Genomic DNA, 13,803 nt, shown 5'->3' with positions numbered 1-13,803 from the left:
CTCGCTGGTTTTTTTAGTTTTTGAACTTAGTTTTGATTTCTATTGTTGTGAGGTCAAGTGTATACGTAGATGGTTAGAGGTGTTTATAGGATAAAAAATAACCTAGGAGTTGGAGGGAAAAAAGTGGAGGTTTTGAATTAGGGTGTCCTTAGTAAATTTTGGGGTTTATGTTGTTTAAAGGAGTTTTGATTTCTAGCTTGGTTTGAAGTTGGGTGTTTGATATGGAGACTTTAAACATGTTTTTAGAAGATAAAGAAACTTATTTGGAGTGTTAGAATTGAAGGAAATTGAAGTGCGTTGAAAGTTCAAAAATCTGAAATTTTTCTGGAATTTTTCACAGTTTTGGGTTGCCTACTTTAAGACCAGATATCTTGAGTTCTAGAGCTATGTTTTCGATGATCTTTGTATGGATGTAAAGAAGAGAATCATAGATTTATAATGAGTATAAGATTTCTTAATGTGGTGGAGATTTGATAGGTTAACAACTGAGGAAAATTTGAGAAAAAAAATTGTAATTTCTGGAAAAACAGGGGGAAAAGGTTGAAGATGATGAACAGTGCCACCAGCCAACCCCACTCGCACCGCCGGTGCGTGCGGCGGCTCTGATCACTGGGGAAAGTCTTTTCCCACTGTATTTTTTATTTCAAGTCCGATGATAGCCTTTTTTTTGCGATCCGAGGCTCCTAATTTAGCCAATGCACTACACATATTAGGGTTAGAGAGTGAACCATTTCTGTGTACACTATTTAATTGTGGTTTTTTTTTTTAATGTTATTTTTATGACGGAATTAGGCTCGAAGGACGATCAGGAAGCACATGACAATTTGTAAATGAGGTTCAAGCACAAGTTTGAGGTGGGGGATATGGGGATCCTTTGACTGTGAATTGATTCTGTTGAATCTTTGTTGAAAAATATATTATATGTGTGCTACATGAATTTTATGAATTATGTGTATTATGTGAATTGTATGATGTACACGAAATTAGTTTATTATTTATATAATAGTTATATTAATTAGTAATGCATTATTTGAAGGTGCATTTATTTGAACCTATAGCATGATTTATTGAGAGATGGAGATTTCGATGGTGAGAAGGGATTGAGAGTAAATTTAAATTTCATAGTGTGCATGGAGAGTGAAGTCCCTTCCGTTGCTTACGGATAAAACGATCGATCTATTTTCATAAGGTGCATTGGGACCTTCGATTGCGTATCGAAGTTAGGATGTTTTGCACTTTAGTTGTGGATTAAAGTGAAGACGTGTTGCAATTTATTTTTCAAGGGATTATTAAGGAAGTGCAACATATAACATTCATGCATTAGTTTGGTATTATTATATTATATATTATTTGTTAATTGTTGTGTGTTTTCACTGAACTTTAGTTTAATCAATTATGTATGATAAGGTCGTATGTCCCTACTAAGGGGGTGAGTGGTTGGTACTCACCCCCTCATAGACTTTGCAAGTGTAGAGAACGAGAAGTACATTGGAAACGATTGGGAGTAGTTCTTAGGAATAGACATGAACCGAGTAGAAATTAAGTTTGATTTTGAAACTTATGGGGAATGTAATATAAAGAAGTACGACTTATTTTGTATATGAAGCTTGAATCCAGTTTGTGGCATAATAATAGCACAAAGTTTATTTCTATTTATTTATTTTTTCCTCCGTCACATTCTAGTTATGGAAGTTAATTCTATAATTAGAGTGTGATTCACACCTTAATCCGATATTTATTCTTAATCCTAAATTGGGGCGTGACACTGATAGCCCAATAGTTTAGCGTCACCTGTCTTTGAAAGGCTGGTGCCAGCTATTTTATGCTCCCCTTTTCAGCCATTCAATGCGCAACACATGTCTCTCCTTTCAGATATTTTGTGTGATGCACCTTCCTAGCAATTTCCTAACTTCCTTGTGTATTTGCCTATAAAAAGCAACTCCTATACCACATTTTGTGTTGGCCCAACAGTACGAGCCACCTGTCCTTGCAAGGCTGGTGGCAACTACTTTATTCTCCCCCTTTCAGCCATTCAATGCGCGACACATATCCCTCCTTTCAGATATTTTGTGTGATGCACCTTCCTAGCAATTTCCTAATTTCCTTGTGTATTTGCCTATAAAAAGCACCTCCTATACCACATTTTGTGTTGGCCCAATAGTTGTGAGCCACCTGTCCTTGCAAGGCTGGTGCCAGCTGCTTTATGCTCCCCCTTTCAGCTATTCAATGCGTGACATATGTCCCTCCTTTCAGATATTTTGTGTGCTGCACTATCCTAGCAATTTCCTAATTTCCTTGTGTTTATTTGCCTATAAAAAGCAACTACTATACCACATTTTGGTAGCTTTTGAATGCTAATTTTATTTTTCAATTTTTGGTTAGAGAATCTTCAGCCCCTTGGAGTTGGGATTTATGAGAGAGTTGTGTGAGTTTTTAGTTTCTTTTATGTTTTTAATTTAATTTTTGTAGTACTTTAATTTATGCTTTTATTTAATCTTTGTTCCTTAGTTATTTTCTTTTCTCTTGTCATTTCATTTTAGTGCATGTTCTTTTTTCTTTTATTTCTTGCAATTTATTTTTAGGTTGAAAATCATAGGAGGTCACTAGACCTTCTTACCATGGCAAGGTGGAAGCACCCCATGAACATTCTCTAGTTAATTTTTAGTCAATTTCCCATGTTCTAGTTCCTAAAAGTGCATTGATCTTTGTTTATAAAAGTGAAAAGAACAAACTTTCACCCATGATGCCATGTATGATGGGTAGTTAGAAGCATCTTTTCCACATTTATGCTTGCTTGTTAAAGTTTTAATAAAAATTTCTTTGATCCTTAGTTTTTACTAGCTTAAATTTGGTTTCACTTGGGATGCTTAGAGGTTGTACTCTTAAACTAAACAAGATCTACCATAAAAAAATAATTTATCTTGTGCTTAAAATATAATTAAATATCTTTGGTGAGGGCATCAAGTTGAGTCATAGGTGCCTTCCTTTTTATGGGGAATTGCTAGAAAATTACTAGGTTTGCACATGGTGGTGTGGAACCCTAGACCTTGGTTCCATATATATACCAATTTCTAGATCCTTACACCTATATTTGCCATTTTATTTACTATTTAGTTTCTTTTATAAAAACTCAAAAATCTTCAAAGCTAGGTTAGGGATAAAGAAATTTAGTGTTTCTATTTTACAACACTCCTAGGGAATTCGACCTCGTTAAATATATGACTCTTAATATAAGGCTCGTATATTTGCGAGTAAAAAAAAAAAAAAAAGATGACCTATAATATGGACTAAACTGAATCAATCATATTTTTTAACTCCTCTGTCTTTTACTGCTAAATACTTCCTGCATCTCTTTTTTGTTTGTTTCTCTCCTCTATTTCTTCAACACCCATGGCAGACTGCAGCTCCAACCACCCATGGTAAATCCCCAACCTCTGAATCTTCTTATTTAATTATGTAAGGTTGCCATGCTTCTATACACCTACTTTCCAAAATGTTCTTTTTCTCTTAAACCTCAGTTTTCAACTTTTCATCCTAGAACAGCTAGTCGACATTGCTAAGAGAAAATCATTATGGGTGTTTAATTAGATAGTCATGGTGGTTGGAAAAATTTTGCCAAAAGAACATTTAATTCATTCTTCAAAGATACAAATCAAAGCAAAATCTTGTGAAACAAAAAAATAACAAAATCCCAAAGAATTAAATTTATTTCTTTAAAAAAAGAGGGAACAACACTTCAATCATGAATCTTTTAAAGATTTAAATAGGTCACCTTCACCACTCCAATCTTGGTATAAACGGTAGAGCAACGGCTAGTCTTTATTTTTTTTTTTTGGTTTCAAAGGAGGCCAATAAGAGGCCTAGAGGGGGTAGGGGGATCGAAACCCGGTGAGGTGGGGGGTAGCACAACTGCTTGGCTAACGGGCCTAAACGGAAAGTCTTTATTTATGCTCTAAACACTACAACAAAAATGTCGATAGATATCAGTCGTGGACTGATATCTATTTGGGTAGTCGTCTGATATAGCGCGTCGTGATATCTAATGTTCACATTTTAAATATCAGTTTTAAACTGATATGTAAACATTGTTTATATATCATTTTTTATATTATTTCTGATATCTATAAAATTCGAATATCAATAGTTCTGATCAATACATATCGTATTTGAGGTAGAATATGATATAAAACCATGATATCAATATCAGGTTTGAGGTAGAATATGATTTAAAATCTTGGTATCAATATCAGGTATATGATAAAATCTGATATGTAATCTCGATATCAATATCAGGTATGGAACATACTCTGATATCTAAATATTGTTTATATATCAGGTCTGAGAGAAAATCTGATATCAAAATGACATAACATTTCAGTTTTTAGACCAAAACTGATTTGGAATGTATGATATATATTAATTTTTTTTTCACCTAAAAAGCATATCAATGAATTAAATATACAATTGTGCCTGTATTTTGAAATGGCCTGAAATTTGTGCAAGTATAAAATCTTTCATTCCCATATATTTCATATTTTAAGCACCAATAACATTCAAAGTACCCAAAAAGGGATTACAATATAATATCCAACAAGTAGTTCTATAGTTAAGGAAATACATAAAGAATTACTAAGGTATGACTGATGGTACTAATTTGAAGATACAAAAGCTGACAACTTCATCTAGCTAGTGGAGTAGAATCATTCACATCTTAAAGTTGTGTTGATTGAGACTAAATATACATAAGCTCTTCTCATGAACACTAGACCTGCAAAAGCATAATGCAACCCAAGTGATCTGAATGTGTCAACAATTATGTTTGCATTCTCCTTGTAGTAGTCAACCATAGTGGTTATAGCCTGAAAATGTAAAATTTTTTTACTTGAAAGATAGACCTTGCAATGACTAACTTGGAACAGAAATGGGATGTAAATTCTAACCTGGTAACCTTCTGCAGAAAGGCATGCTAGTCCTCCAGCCTGAGCAATATTTGATGCACCATTGAAGCAGGTACACACTATGCGGTTATAATCCTTTATGACTGGAAATCCATTTGCATACAACAACTCTTCAGGGACAACCGTCCAACCAAGGCGGACCCCTGTGAACCCAGCAAATTTGGAGAAGGATGAAATTTCAATTGCAACCTGTACACAAAATTGGCCAAAAGCAACTTCCAGTAAGAATCAGGTTGTGGATTTGCTGTTGTCAAACACAAAATGATATATGGTGGTGAGAACTGAGAAACCTCTCTGGCCCCAGGAATTTCATAGATTGATCTTGGGCTTTCATCTGATATATAAGCAGCATATGAGGAGTCATAAACTATTATTGATCCATTTGCTTTTGCAAACTCCACCAATTGCTTTAGTTGCTGCTGTGATGCAGCATTGCCAGTTGGATTGTTTGGAGAGCAGAAAAATATGATATCTGCCCTTGAAGCAGTTATTAAGTCCAGAAAAAAATTATTCTCAGGCCTACAGTTCATGTACTCAATGTTCTTATACTTCCCGGTACGCTCTTGAAACTTGCCTGCTCGACCAGCAATGACACTAGAATCTATGTATGCCTATCCCAAAACATAGTACATCAATAAGGTATCCAGCAAAAACGTTCAATGTAGCCTTACTTTACTATCCAATAACAATAGTCATTGGAGCATAGTTATAACGGAAAAGGAAAATAATATTGACAGTGAGATGACAATGAATCATTTTCATTATGTCTCATCTTGATTTAGAATTTTAAAGGAGCAATATTAGGTTAAGATCAGATTTGTTTTATATTTACCGGAAAAGAAGGGTCTTGCACAGCCACTGTCACATTGGATCCCAGAAGCATCTGCTAAGGGGGCAAAAGTCAGAACTCATACCAGATATTTTGCCTTCGAACCTAAATAATAACAGGTCTTCACTCTTATCCAATTAGATTTGCTACACATCAAGTTTTTCTTACCTGAAGGCGAGAAATGTCACATTGTGCACCATCTGATACAAAAATCTCATTGCCCTCTATGCCCATATTCTTGTAGAATGTTTCTGCAATTTCCATCCGTAATTCCTGCACCAAAACTTACTAAATTTTAGTCACTAAAGGAGAAAAGAAAGTACAACAATGTAGTTCATAGTATCTCAAAGAAGGATGAAAATATCTACTCCTCATCATGTCTGATGATTGTACTTTTTTGATTCCTTTGATTTACCACTGATAATAATTCTGTCATCAACATATTGCAATAGGCTTTTTTTTGGTTCACACATGCTTCATAATTTGACTTAATAAATAAATGATATGCTTACTTATGGGGAAGGTAAGTTCAGGTTCAAAATCAATGACATGAATGATGGTGACAACCAGGCTATGCACCAATACGGTTGATTTGGTTTAGGAGAAATTATAATTTCTTCTATCAATCAAGAAGCAAAAATAAAAAAGAAAAATCAGAATAAACACCAAAAGATTACATCCTACCGTATGGCCTTGCTCAGCTCCATACCCTCTGTAACCTTGAGCTGTTGATAAAGCATATGCTTGCTGTAAGAACATAATATAAGAGCTTAATATTCATCAGACTAGAAACTAAGAAAAAATAGCTCTTTACAATTTAGCATATATATATATATACACACATATCAAGCATAAGAAAATGTTAAGTTTGTGTTCTCTCTGCTTCTTTCAACTCCATCAAAAAGAAAATTGAACAGAAAGGTAAAATTAAAATCAAGCAATCGAAAATATTGCTGTGCTACATGCTCTCACTAATTTTCTCTGATCATGCAAGTCAAGGCTTGCGTATAGCAATGAGTTTTATATTTCTACACTTTTACTAGCAGGTTATAAAAAGAAGACTGAGGGGATGAAGACATGCACTTGTCACGACTGTCCCAAATATTGGATTATAGAGGAAATGATAAATAAAAGGACAGTTGAACTAAATAAGAAAACCAACAATGAACTTTATTATGGAAAAAGTAATATCAAACACAACCAGCATATTATTGCTTATAATTTGTAATCAAGTCAATCCCTCAGGCATTGGCTCAAGTGGTAAAAGGGTTGCTGCAGTTTGAATGGATTTTATTTTCAGATTTTACACGGCCAAAAAAAACATTATATACAATAATCTGGGAGCCACTAAATTACCTTAGCCATAGCAGATGTGATTATGTCTGGTATAGGTTCTGTAGTATCACCGATACCAAGTCTTATTATCCTTTCATGTGGGTACTTCTGAGCATGCATAAACTCGCGCTTGAATATCTGGTTAAGAGACCATATGCAATGGTCTTTAATATTATTAGCTAATATACTGAACAAATGGTCCAAGATTTAAAACAAAATCACAACAATACACACAAGGAAAGAAAATATAGTTTGCTTTAACTTCTACATGTAAAGGAGGAGAGGAGACGGCCTTTAATTTGTGGTTGGAACATGTACGTAAAGGTGGTGCTATACTTTCTATTATAATGAAAATTTACAACTTTAGGCTATTTTATTTAATAATAAACCAAAATTGCTGCACATGAAATACAGTAAAGAAACTTTGGATCCAAATCAGTTTCACTCATAAGACAAAACAGTTTCACTCATAAGAAGTGTCAAAGTGCCAAGCACTAACTCCTCAAGAGTATGATTGATATTAAGCACTTACAAGAGTATGATCAAAGTGCCAGGGATGCTTGAGCTTTTAAATCCTCAATGTCAAAGTGCCAAGCACTAACTCCTCTATGGTACTCACTCTGATCAAGGGAATACAAGATGACACCACTAAAAATTAGAGAAAAAGAAATTGTAAAACACAAATTAGCTATCAAGTTTACATGACTGAGCTCTGAATGTAAGATCCTTTGACCATGTTTAACTCAAGATTATGTAAAAAATAACAGCTTCAAGAGACGTCTCATACCTGTGATATTGCCTCTTGCTCTGCTGAAGGCATTTTCTTCGACGCCAGTTGTGCTGCATCTTTAATCTGCAATATCGTAATATCTTAGCAATTCATAAATTTAGTATACCAACACGTGTGGAAGCAAGGAAGCGATATAAAAACAGTATGACAGCTAACCTGGAGGGCCTTTACACGATTCCAAAGTGGTGGCAAGTCTGCAAACAATTTCTTTACACAAAGCTCTAGAGGTTTTGCATGCTTAAAAAAGGAGTGTTTTAACAATTTCTCTGCTGTTGGCCTCTTTGTTTGATCTTTTACCAGGCACATTGCAACCATCTCTTTAAAAGACTGATCACGACTGGAAATCCTCTAATTAGAATATTATTCCCTAAGCGAAATACAATATAAAGAAGCAACTACAGTTGAAGCCTTTGACCACTTACATACCAATTAATGATACACAATGCACTAATATATGCTTTACATACATTAAACACATATATGCGTCAATATAATTGTCCATCTAGAAAGAAAACCAATACCTTAGAGAACTTCTTATCACGATCATAATCCTGTCTCGGAGGGGCATTCTGTATGGTCATGAGGAGAACCTATGAGAACATACAAAGAGAGTTTGATATGTCAGAGGTTTTAATAAAGCACTACCATGTATTTGTATACATTCTAGTTAAACACCCTTGTAACAGAATTAAGTACCTTCATTGGAGGGTATTTTGAAAATGGTGCATGACCATGGGCCAACTCCAATGCCGTTATACCAAATGACCAAATGTCAGCCCTGTACAGGAATCATCCAACAGAGAACTAAGAAAATAAGCATATAGGAGCTTCTTTTGAATTATAAATTACAGAACAGAACTTTACAGGAATCATACAACAGAGAACTAAGAAAATAAGCATATAGGAGCTTCTTTTGAATTATAAATTACAGAACAGAACTTTACAGGAATCATACAACAGAGAACTAAGAAAATAAGCATATAGGAGCTTCTTTTGAATTATAAAGTACAGAACAGAACTTATCATTTGCTCAGCAAATCAAGTGACGAAGTTAGTTTTTAAGCAGATAATACATTGAACAGATGCAAGAATAATGTGACTTCTTCTAGTTATTATGAGAAGGTTAGATGATGTAGAAATAGGGCCGTACAGGGAGCCTCCCTAGCCCCTTATATAGGGGTAATACGTCTTAATACTATCTATTATGTGGCATGTGCATGAACACATATGTATAGATCGAGCATTGTTTTACTGTCTTCCATTGTTCAACAAATTGTTAGGCCTAGTTAATATCAATTCAAAATGTCCATTTAGAGGGCAAACCAGAGCACATTTAATTATTTCCTCAAAGAAGTGTCTGTAAAATTTGAGTGCATCGGGAACACGCACACACATATTCATTCTCAAATCCAAATTGGGCTTTTCGATTCTATTAACAATTTAGCAAAACGGAGCCAACAAACATGTAGAGGATGAAGAGAAGATTGAAATCGATACCTGACTCAATGGAATTGGCCGCCGGAACCGTCAAAATCGCGTCGAAGCCGCCGCTGGCTTCTTGGCGTCGATTCGCCTTGTACAGTGGTCCGATGAACAATCGGAGGCCACCAACATGTTCAGAACGACGACAGCTTCAAAACCCACAAGGCCTGGCATCTCAACTTCGCCGGGATCGATGGATTGCCGCAGGAGTGGCCATCGGCCCTGTAGCTTCGATTCGCCATGATCAGCGGTTGTTTGGGATGGACAGAGACACGAGGATGGAGAGTAGAAGAAGACGATCGAGCCTTTTGGTGGTACTCCCGTCGTCGTTGGCCTTCGGACGACAACGACGACGAATTTTCTGAGGAAGATGATCGGCGCAAGAGAGAGAGGAAAGAGGCGAGAGAATAGAGAGAGAGAGAGATATGCGGGTGAGAGGAGAGAGAATATAAAAAAAAATTTGGGTTGTTTAAATTAAACCTAGATGTGGAAATACAAAAATTAGGTCAATTGATCTTAAGATGATATCAGTTGACATGTTACAGTGATATGATAAAAATATATAAGAAAAAGTAAAAAAAATTTATATCAGGTGTTTGGGTGGATGGGAAAAAAAATTAAAAAATGTAAACTTAACATATTAGTTGACAGTTTAAACTGACGTCTTTATAAATTCTTAGAAAAAAGAAAAACATTATATATCAGTTGATAAAAACCATGTGATTTCTAATAGAGTTTAGAAATCAGCTAAAAAATTATCTGATATTATAATTTTTACAATATCAGTCAACTTCAAATCTGATATAAAATTGGTGATATCTATTGACAATTTTGTTGTAGTGAAATGGCTAGTCTTTATTTATGCTCTATGCTTGTGGATAAATTCACTTTTTAAAATTGATGAACCACGTATTGACATCTTGACATCTGGCCTAACAAGCGTCCTAATGGAGATATGACTTTTCAACGGTTTGACCCAGTCAAGACAAGGTTGGGGCACACCGCAATTGAAGTTATGGACTTAGCCCTTGACATACGCATGCCATTCCCATGAGGAAGATTTGGCTGAATCGGGTCGGAGGAGTTGTCTCCGGCCACCACCGAACCCGATCTTGGATTGACCCCACCGAGAGATCTTAAGGCGGGATCAGTATCTAGGCGTACCGTACCATATCGTGTCGGTATCGTTGAGAACAATACCCGAGGTCAACAACCACCTTAGAACTATGGGAACTGGATATTAATTTTCTCATTATACTTTACATATAGTTTTACACTTGAGTTGACTGACAAGTGTAAGTCTGGATGGGACAACTGGCGCTACCAACTCTCCTCAAATGCACAAGCTCTCTTGGTACGTGGTTGTGCATAGCATTGTTCCGACCTAGGACGTGGCCTCACCTCCACCCTCCATCCAAGTGCAGGTAAATATCTTCCTCCCTCATTTTTGCCTATAAAAGGAAGATCGCACAAACTCCATGAAAGGACACACAAGAGTTAGTACACAAACTCAGCCAAAATTTCCCTAGATCATACTGACTTTACCACACCGGTACCATCTTGATTCGGTAATGTTTGTTCTGAGTTGTGCAAGGTTTTTCGCCATCTACACTGTGTACATGCTTGATCATCTCAAGCCCTAAGGATCTCATCACAAAGAGAAGATAATAGAAGACTAGACTTAATGTTCTACGTTGATGCTTTTGACTCTCTAGTTTTTTGCATCAACACTCTCCACTTGTAGGAACACTGTGTTTGACTATCGTAACCATGGATGAAAAACCTTATGTTGTGGAGTTTCGATCAGTTAGTTAGTTAATGTTTGATATTTAGTTTACTCAGAATTCTAAGAAATGCAATTATAATTTGCTCACGATCATATTTCTTACTGGATTGAGGGAGAAAGAGCACAAGATCGATATTGGAGACAGCAAAGATGGAGTTGTTGTTACTTGAGATGTTGCAAAAGGGTGATGAGCTATCTATGTTGATATTTAATTGGGAGTAAAAGGAGTAGTAAAAAAATACAAGACGTAATTAACAAAAAAAAATATATATATACAAGACTTACCCTAACTGAACATACTGTGATATGTGGAAAAACTTTTTTTTTTTTTGGCCTGGTGAAATGTGGAAAAACTTAAATAATCCTCAGCTATATAGAAAACTACCAACAAATTAACCTACATATTTGTAGCACGTACATGATAAATAAGTATAATAAATCGGTATAACAAAATGGTACGAGAAATATATAGTGGTAAGGTATAATAAATGGCATAAAATATTCCCAAAAAAGAACACGGTATAACAAATTGCTATCTCGAACATTGGGAATGGATTTTTCAGCTATTTAAGTAAGAAAAACTAATCCTATTATTTATGGGGAAAAATATATATATATTCCTCCATTTTTAAAGGTACAATACCAAGGAAATGGTAGTGGAATTTGATTAAGAATTAAGAGTAAATAAAGGATATTTGGGTTCCTGATTGAGTTGGAAAATTCCAAAGTATTGGGAGTCGCCTAGGGGCTTTAAATCTTCATCAAACATGGAATAAATATACCCTTCAATAATGAACTCACGTCTTCTTGGGGTCCCCTTCCTTTTCTCCAAATGTTTGAGCAAGTTATTATTATATGTAGCCGTCATCTGCGGAGTTGTTATGTTTCCATTCCTGCCGGCAGTCGGCCAACCAGTTTCGCCGATGATTACGCCGACGTCCAAGACCCCTTGTTTTTCCATTGCATAGTAGAAAGCATCCACCATGGCATCAAACAAGTTAAAATAGTTGTCTCTGCCCGACCGATCCACAAGCACAGGTTTTTTTGCCCTAAATAGTACATAATCCAAGTCCATAGACCGATTACGTACATATTCTAGGTAAGGATACAAACTAACCATGAGAGGTGCTCCTTGTGTTGATAAAAATTTGAGAATGCCTGTTATGTCCTCAATTGCACTTCCTATGAACACAGCAGTTGAAGGTGGATAATATGTATCGAATGCTGCCCTGTGAGGAAACGAAGTTGTCACCTTGATCCGCCCAAGAAATTGAGTGTCGAGCATTCAGCGAACAATCTGCATTACCGGCAAAATTGCCGAGCTAATCCCTTGGATGGCCTTGTCCCCAACAACGATATAATTGATGTTCATGCCACTCCTTGAGAACACATTGCTTGTTAACCATTCTTTGACAACGGTTTCGTTGTTTTGGGCTTCAAGTACAACATTATTTTCCATTATTAGGGCTACGGAGATTTCCATAGCCGATAGACTTTGGTACATTGATTCGTTGAAATCGAAGAGCCTAATTCTGGAAATGCCATACTTTCCTAACACATCAACTGCTTTATTTGATGTACGTAGGTAGGTTATTTCCTAATTGTCCATAGCAAACGCCTACCGGACTAGTAGTAGATGCAGTAGCTTCGCAGACTTGTTGCTGACTATTTACAGTTGCAGTCGACAGAACAAGCAATACAACCCAGAAAGGTGACATAGCGCAAACGATTGCTTAATCTAACATAAAACATTAAAACCTAAATTAATTCACCTTTTTATCAATTATATATATCGAAATTTTCATACGTTCTAATATAATATTAATTATATATCAGACCGTCTAACAAGATTGTATATACTTTGCAATTAAAAGGTAACAAAAATGTGCATGTGTTGCATAATTAACAATGAAAGTATGCAGATAAGTACGTACTCAAAAAAGAGGAAAGAGAAGGAACTCCTTTGCATGAAAGAACAATAATTCTGAAAGACGTGAAATTAACGAGAAAAAAAATTACATACCTTGATAATATATATATATGAATAAAACGAATAATTTGAGATGTTGGATAGCTTCTTGTTTGTGAGTTTGCAACTTTTTTTCATTGTATATTTATAGATTTTGCTAGATATAGCTGCTGCCTGCAATTCTCTCAAATTGTTAATTATTATCCACAATTCTCTACTCTATCACATTATTAATAAGTAGCTAACCATTTTTTTCGTCAATTATCCACAATTCTCTCCGTGGTCAAATTAGAATCAAAATTCGTCTATCCATTTATTTATAATTAATAGACATATGGATAGGGTAATAACGAAGCCCTTGCATAATTCAATCCAATCCAAATATATGGCCACTATCCATGTCCATATGTGTAGTCTCTAATACCTAATTTTAAAGTAATTAATGTCTCTAACATGAGTGCTTTAAACAATACCATTAAGTTAATATGCAACATACCACTTTTTTGGACTCACTACACAATATAATGTATCTCATAAGTTTTTAGGTCTCACTTCAAAGATCATATTTACAAAAATTAATTAAATCAGAAGTCGTTTAGTCATCTATAAACAAATAAATAGATAAACACAATATTTTGTGAAAGCATTGAAATG

General features: G+C 35.3%; 2 protein-coding genes and 1 pseudogene across 9 annotated transcripts; all 3 read right to left on the bottom strand.

The window, feature by feature from the left end:
* Positions 1 to 4,493: 4,493 nt before the first annotated feature.
* LOC147277583 (putative LL-diaminopimelate aminotransferase, chloroplastic) lies at positions 4,494 to 9,822 on the bottom strand. Of its 8 annotated transcripts, none has more exons than XM_086254863.1 (13): positions 9,410 to 9,822; positions 8,609 to 8,690; positions 8,434 to 8,502; positions 8,069 to 8,249; positions 7,910 to 7,975; positions 7,655 to 7,742; positions 7,144 to 7,260; positions 6,472 to 6,534; positions 5,956 to 6,060; positions 5,791 to 5,844; positions 5,249 to 5,569; positions 4,941 to 5,147; positions 4,494 to 4,859 (listed from the first exon to the last, which is right to left on the bottom strand). In XM_086254863.1, the coding sequence occupies exons 7-13, from the start codon at positions 7,240 to 7,242 to the stop codon at positions 4,701 to 4,703; spliced, it is 1,008 nt and encodes a 335-aa protein (XP_086110989.1). In that variant the 5' UTR covers positions 7,243 to 7,260; positions 7,655 to 7,742; positions 7,910 to 7,975; positions 8,069 to 8,249; positions 8,434 to 8,502; positions 8,609 to 8,690; positions 9,410 to 9,822; the 3' UTR covers positions 4,494 to 4,700. The 8 variants fall into 8 exon arrangements, with proteins under 8 accessions (XP_086110989.1, XP_086110992.1, XP_086110990.1 ...); XM_086254866.1 differs by having other exon boundaries at positions 7,655 to 7,770; positions 8,069 to 8,239; XM_086254864.1 differs by having other exon boundaries at positions 7,144 to 7,286; positions 8,069 to 8,239.
* On the bottom strand, positions 7,665 to 8,938 carry LOC147277584 (uncharacterized). Its single transcript, XM_086255665.1, has 6 exons — positions 8,922 to 8,938; positions 8,609 to 8,690; positions 8,434 to 8,502; positions 8,069 to 8,260; positions 7,910 to 7,975; positions 7,665 to 7,742 (listed from the first exon to the last, which is right to left on the bottom strand). The coding sequence occupies exons 1-6, from the start codon at positions 8,936 to 8,938 to the stop codon at positions 7,665 to 7,667; spliced, it is 504 nt and encodes a 167-aa protein (XP_086111791.1).
* Positions 9,823 to 11,847: 2,025 nt separating the features above from the next.
* On the bottom strand, positions 11,848 to 12,465 carry LOC147277582 (putative glucan endo-1,3-beta-glucosidase BG5 pseudogene; annotated as a pseudogene).
* Between the last annotated feature and the right edge of the window lie 1,338 nt (positions 12,466 to 13,803).

Source organism: Dryas octopetala, chromosome 8 (assembly GCF_963921425.1).
Source record: "Dryas octopetala chromosome 8, drDryOcto1.1, whole genome shotgun sequence".
In the NCBI taxonomy this organism is placed as follows: Eukaryota; Viridiplantae; Streptophyta; class Magnoliopsida; order Rosales; family Rosaceae; genus Dryas; species Dryas octopetala.
Note: the sequence above shows the minus strand (reverse complement) of the source record. Positions and strands in the feature narration are given on the sequence as shown.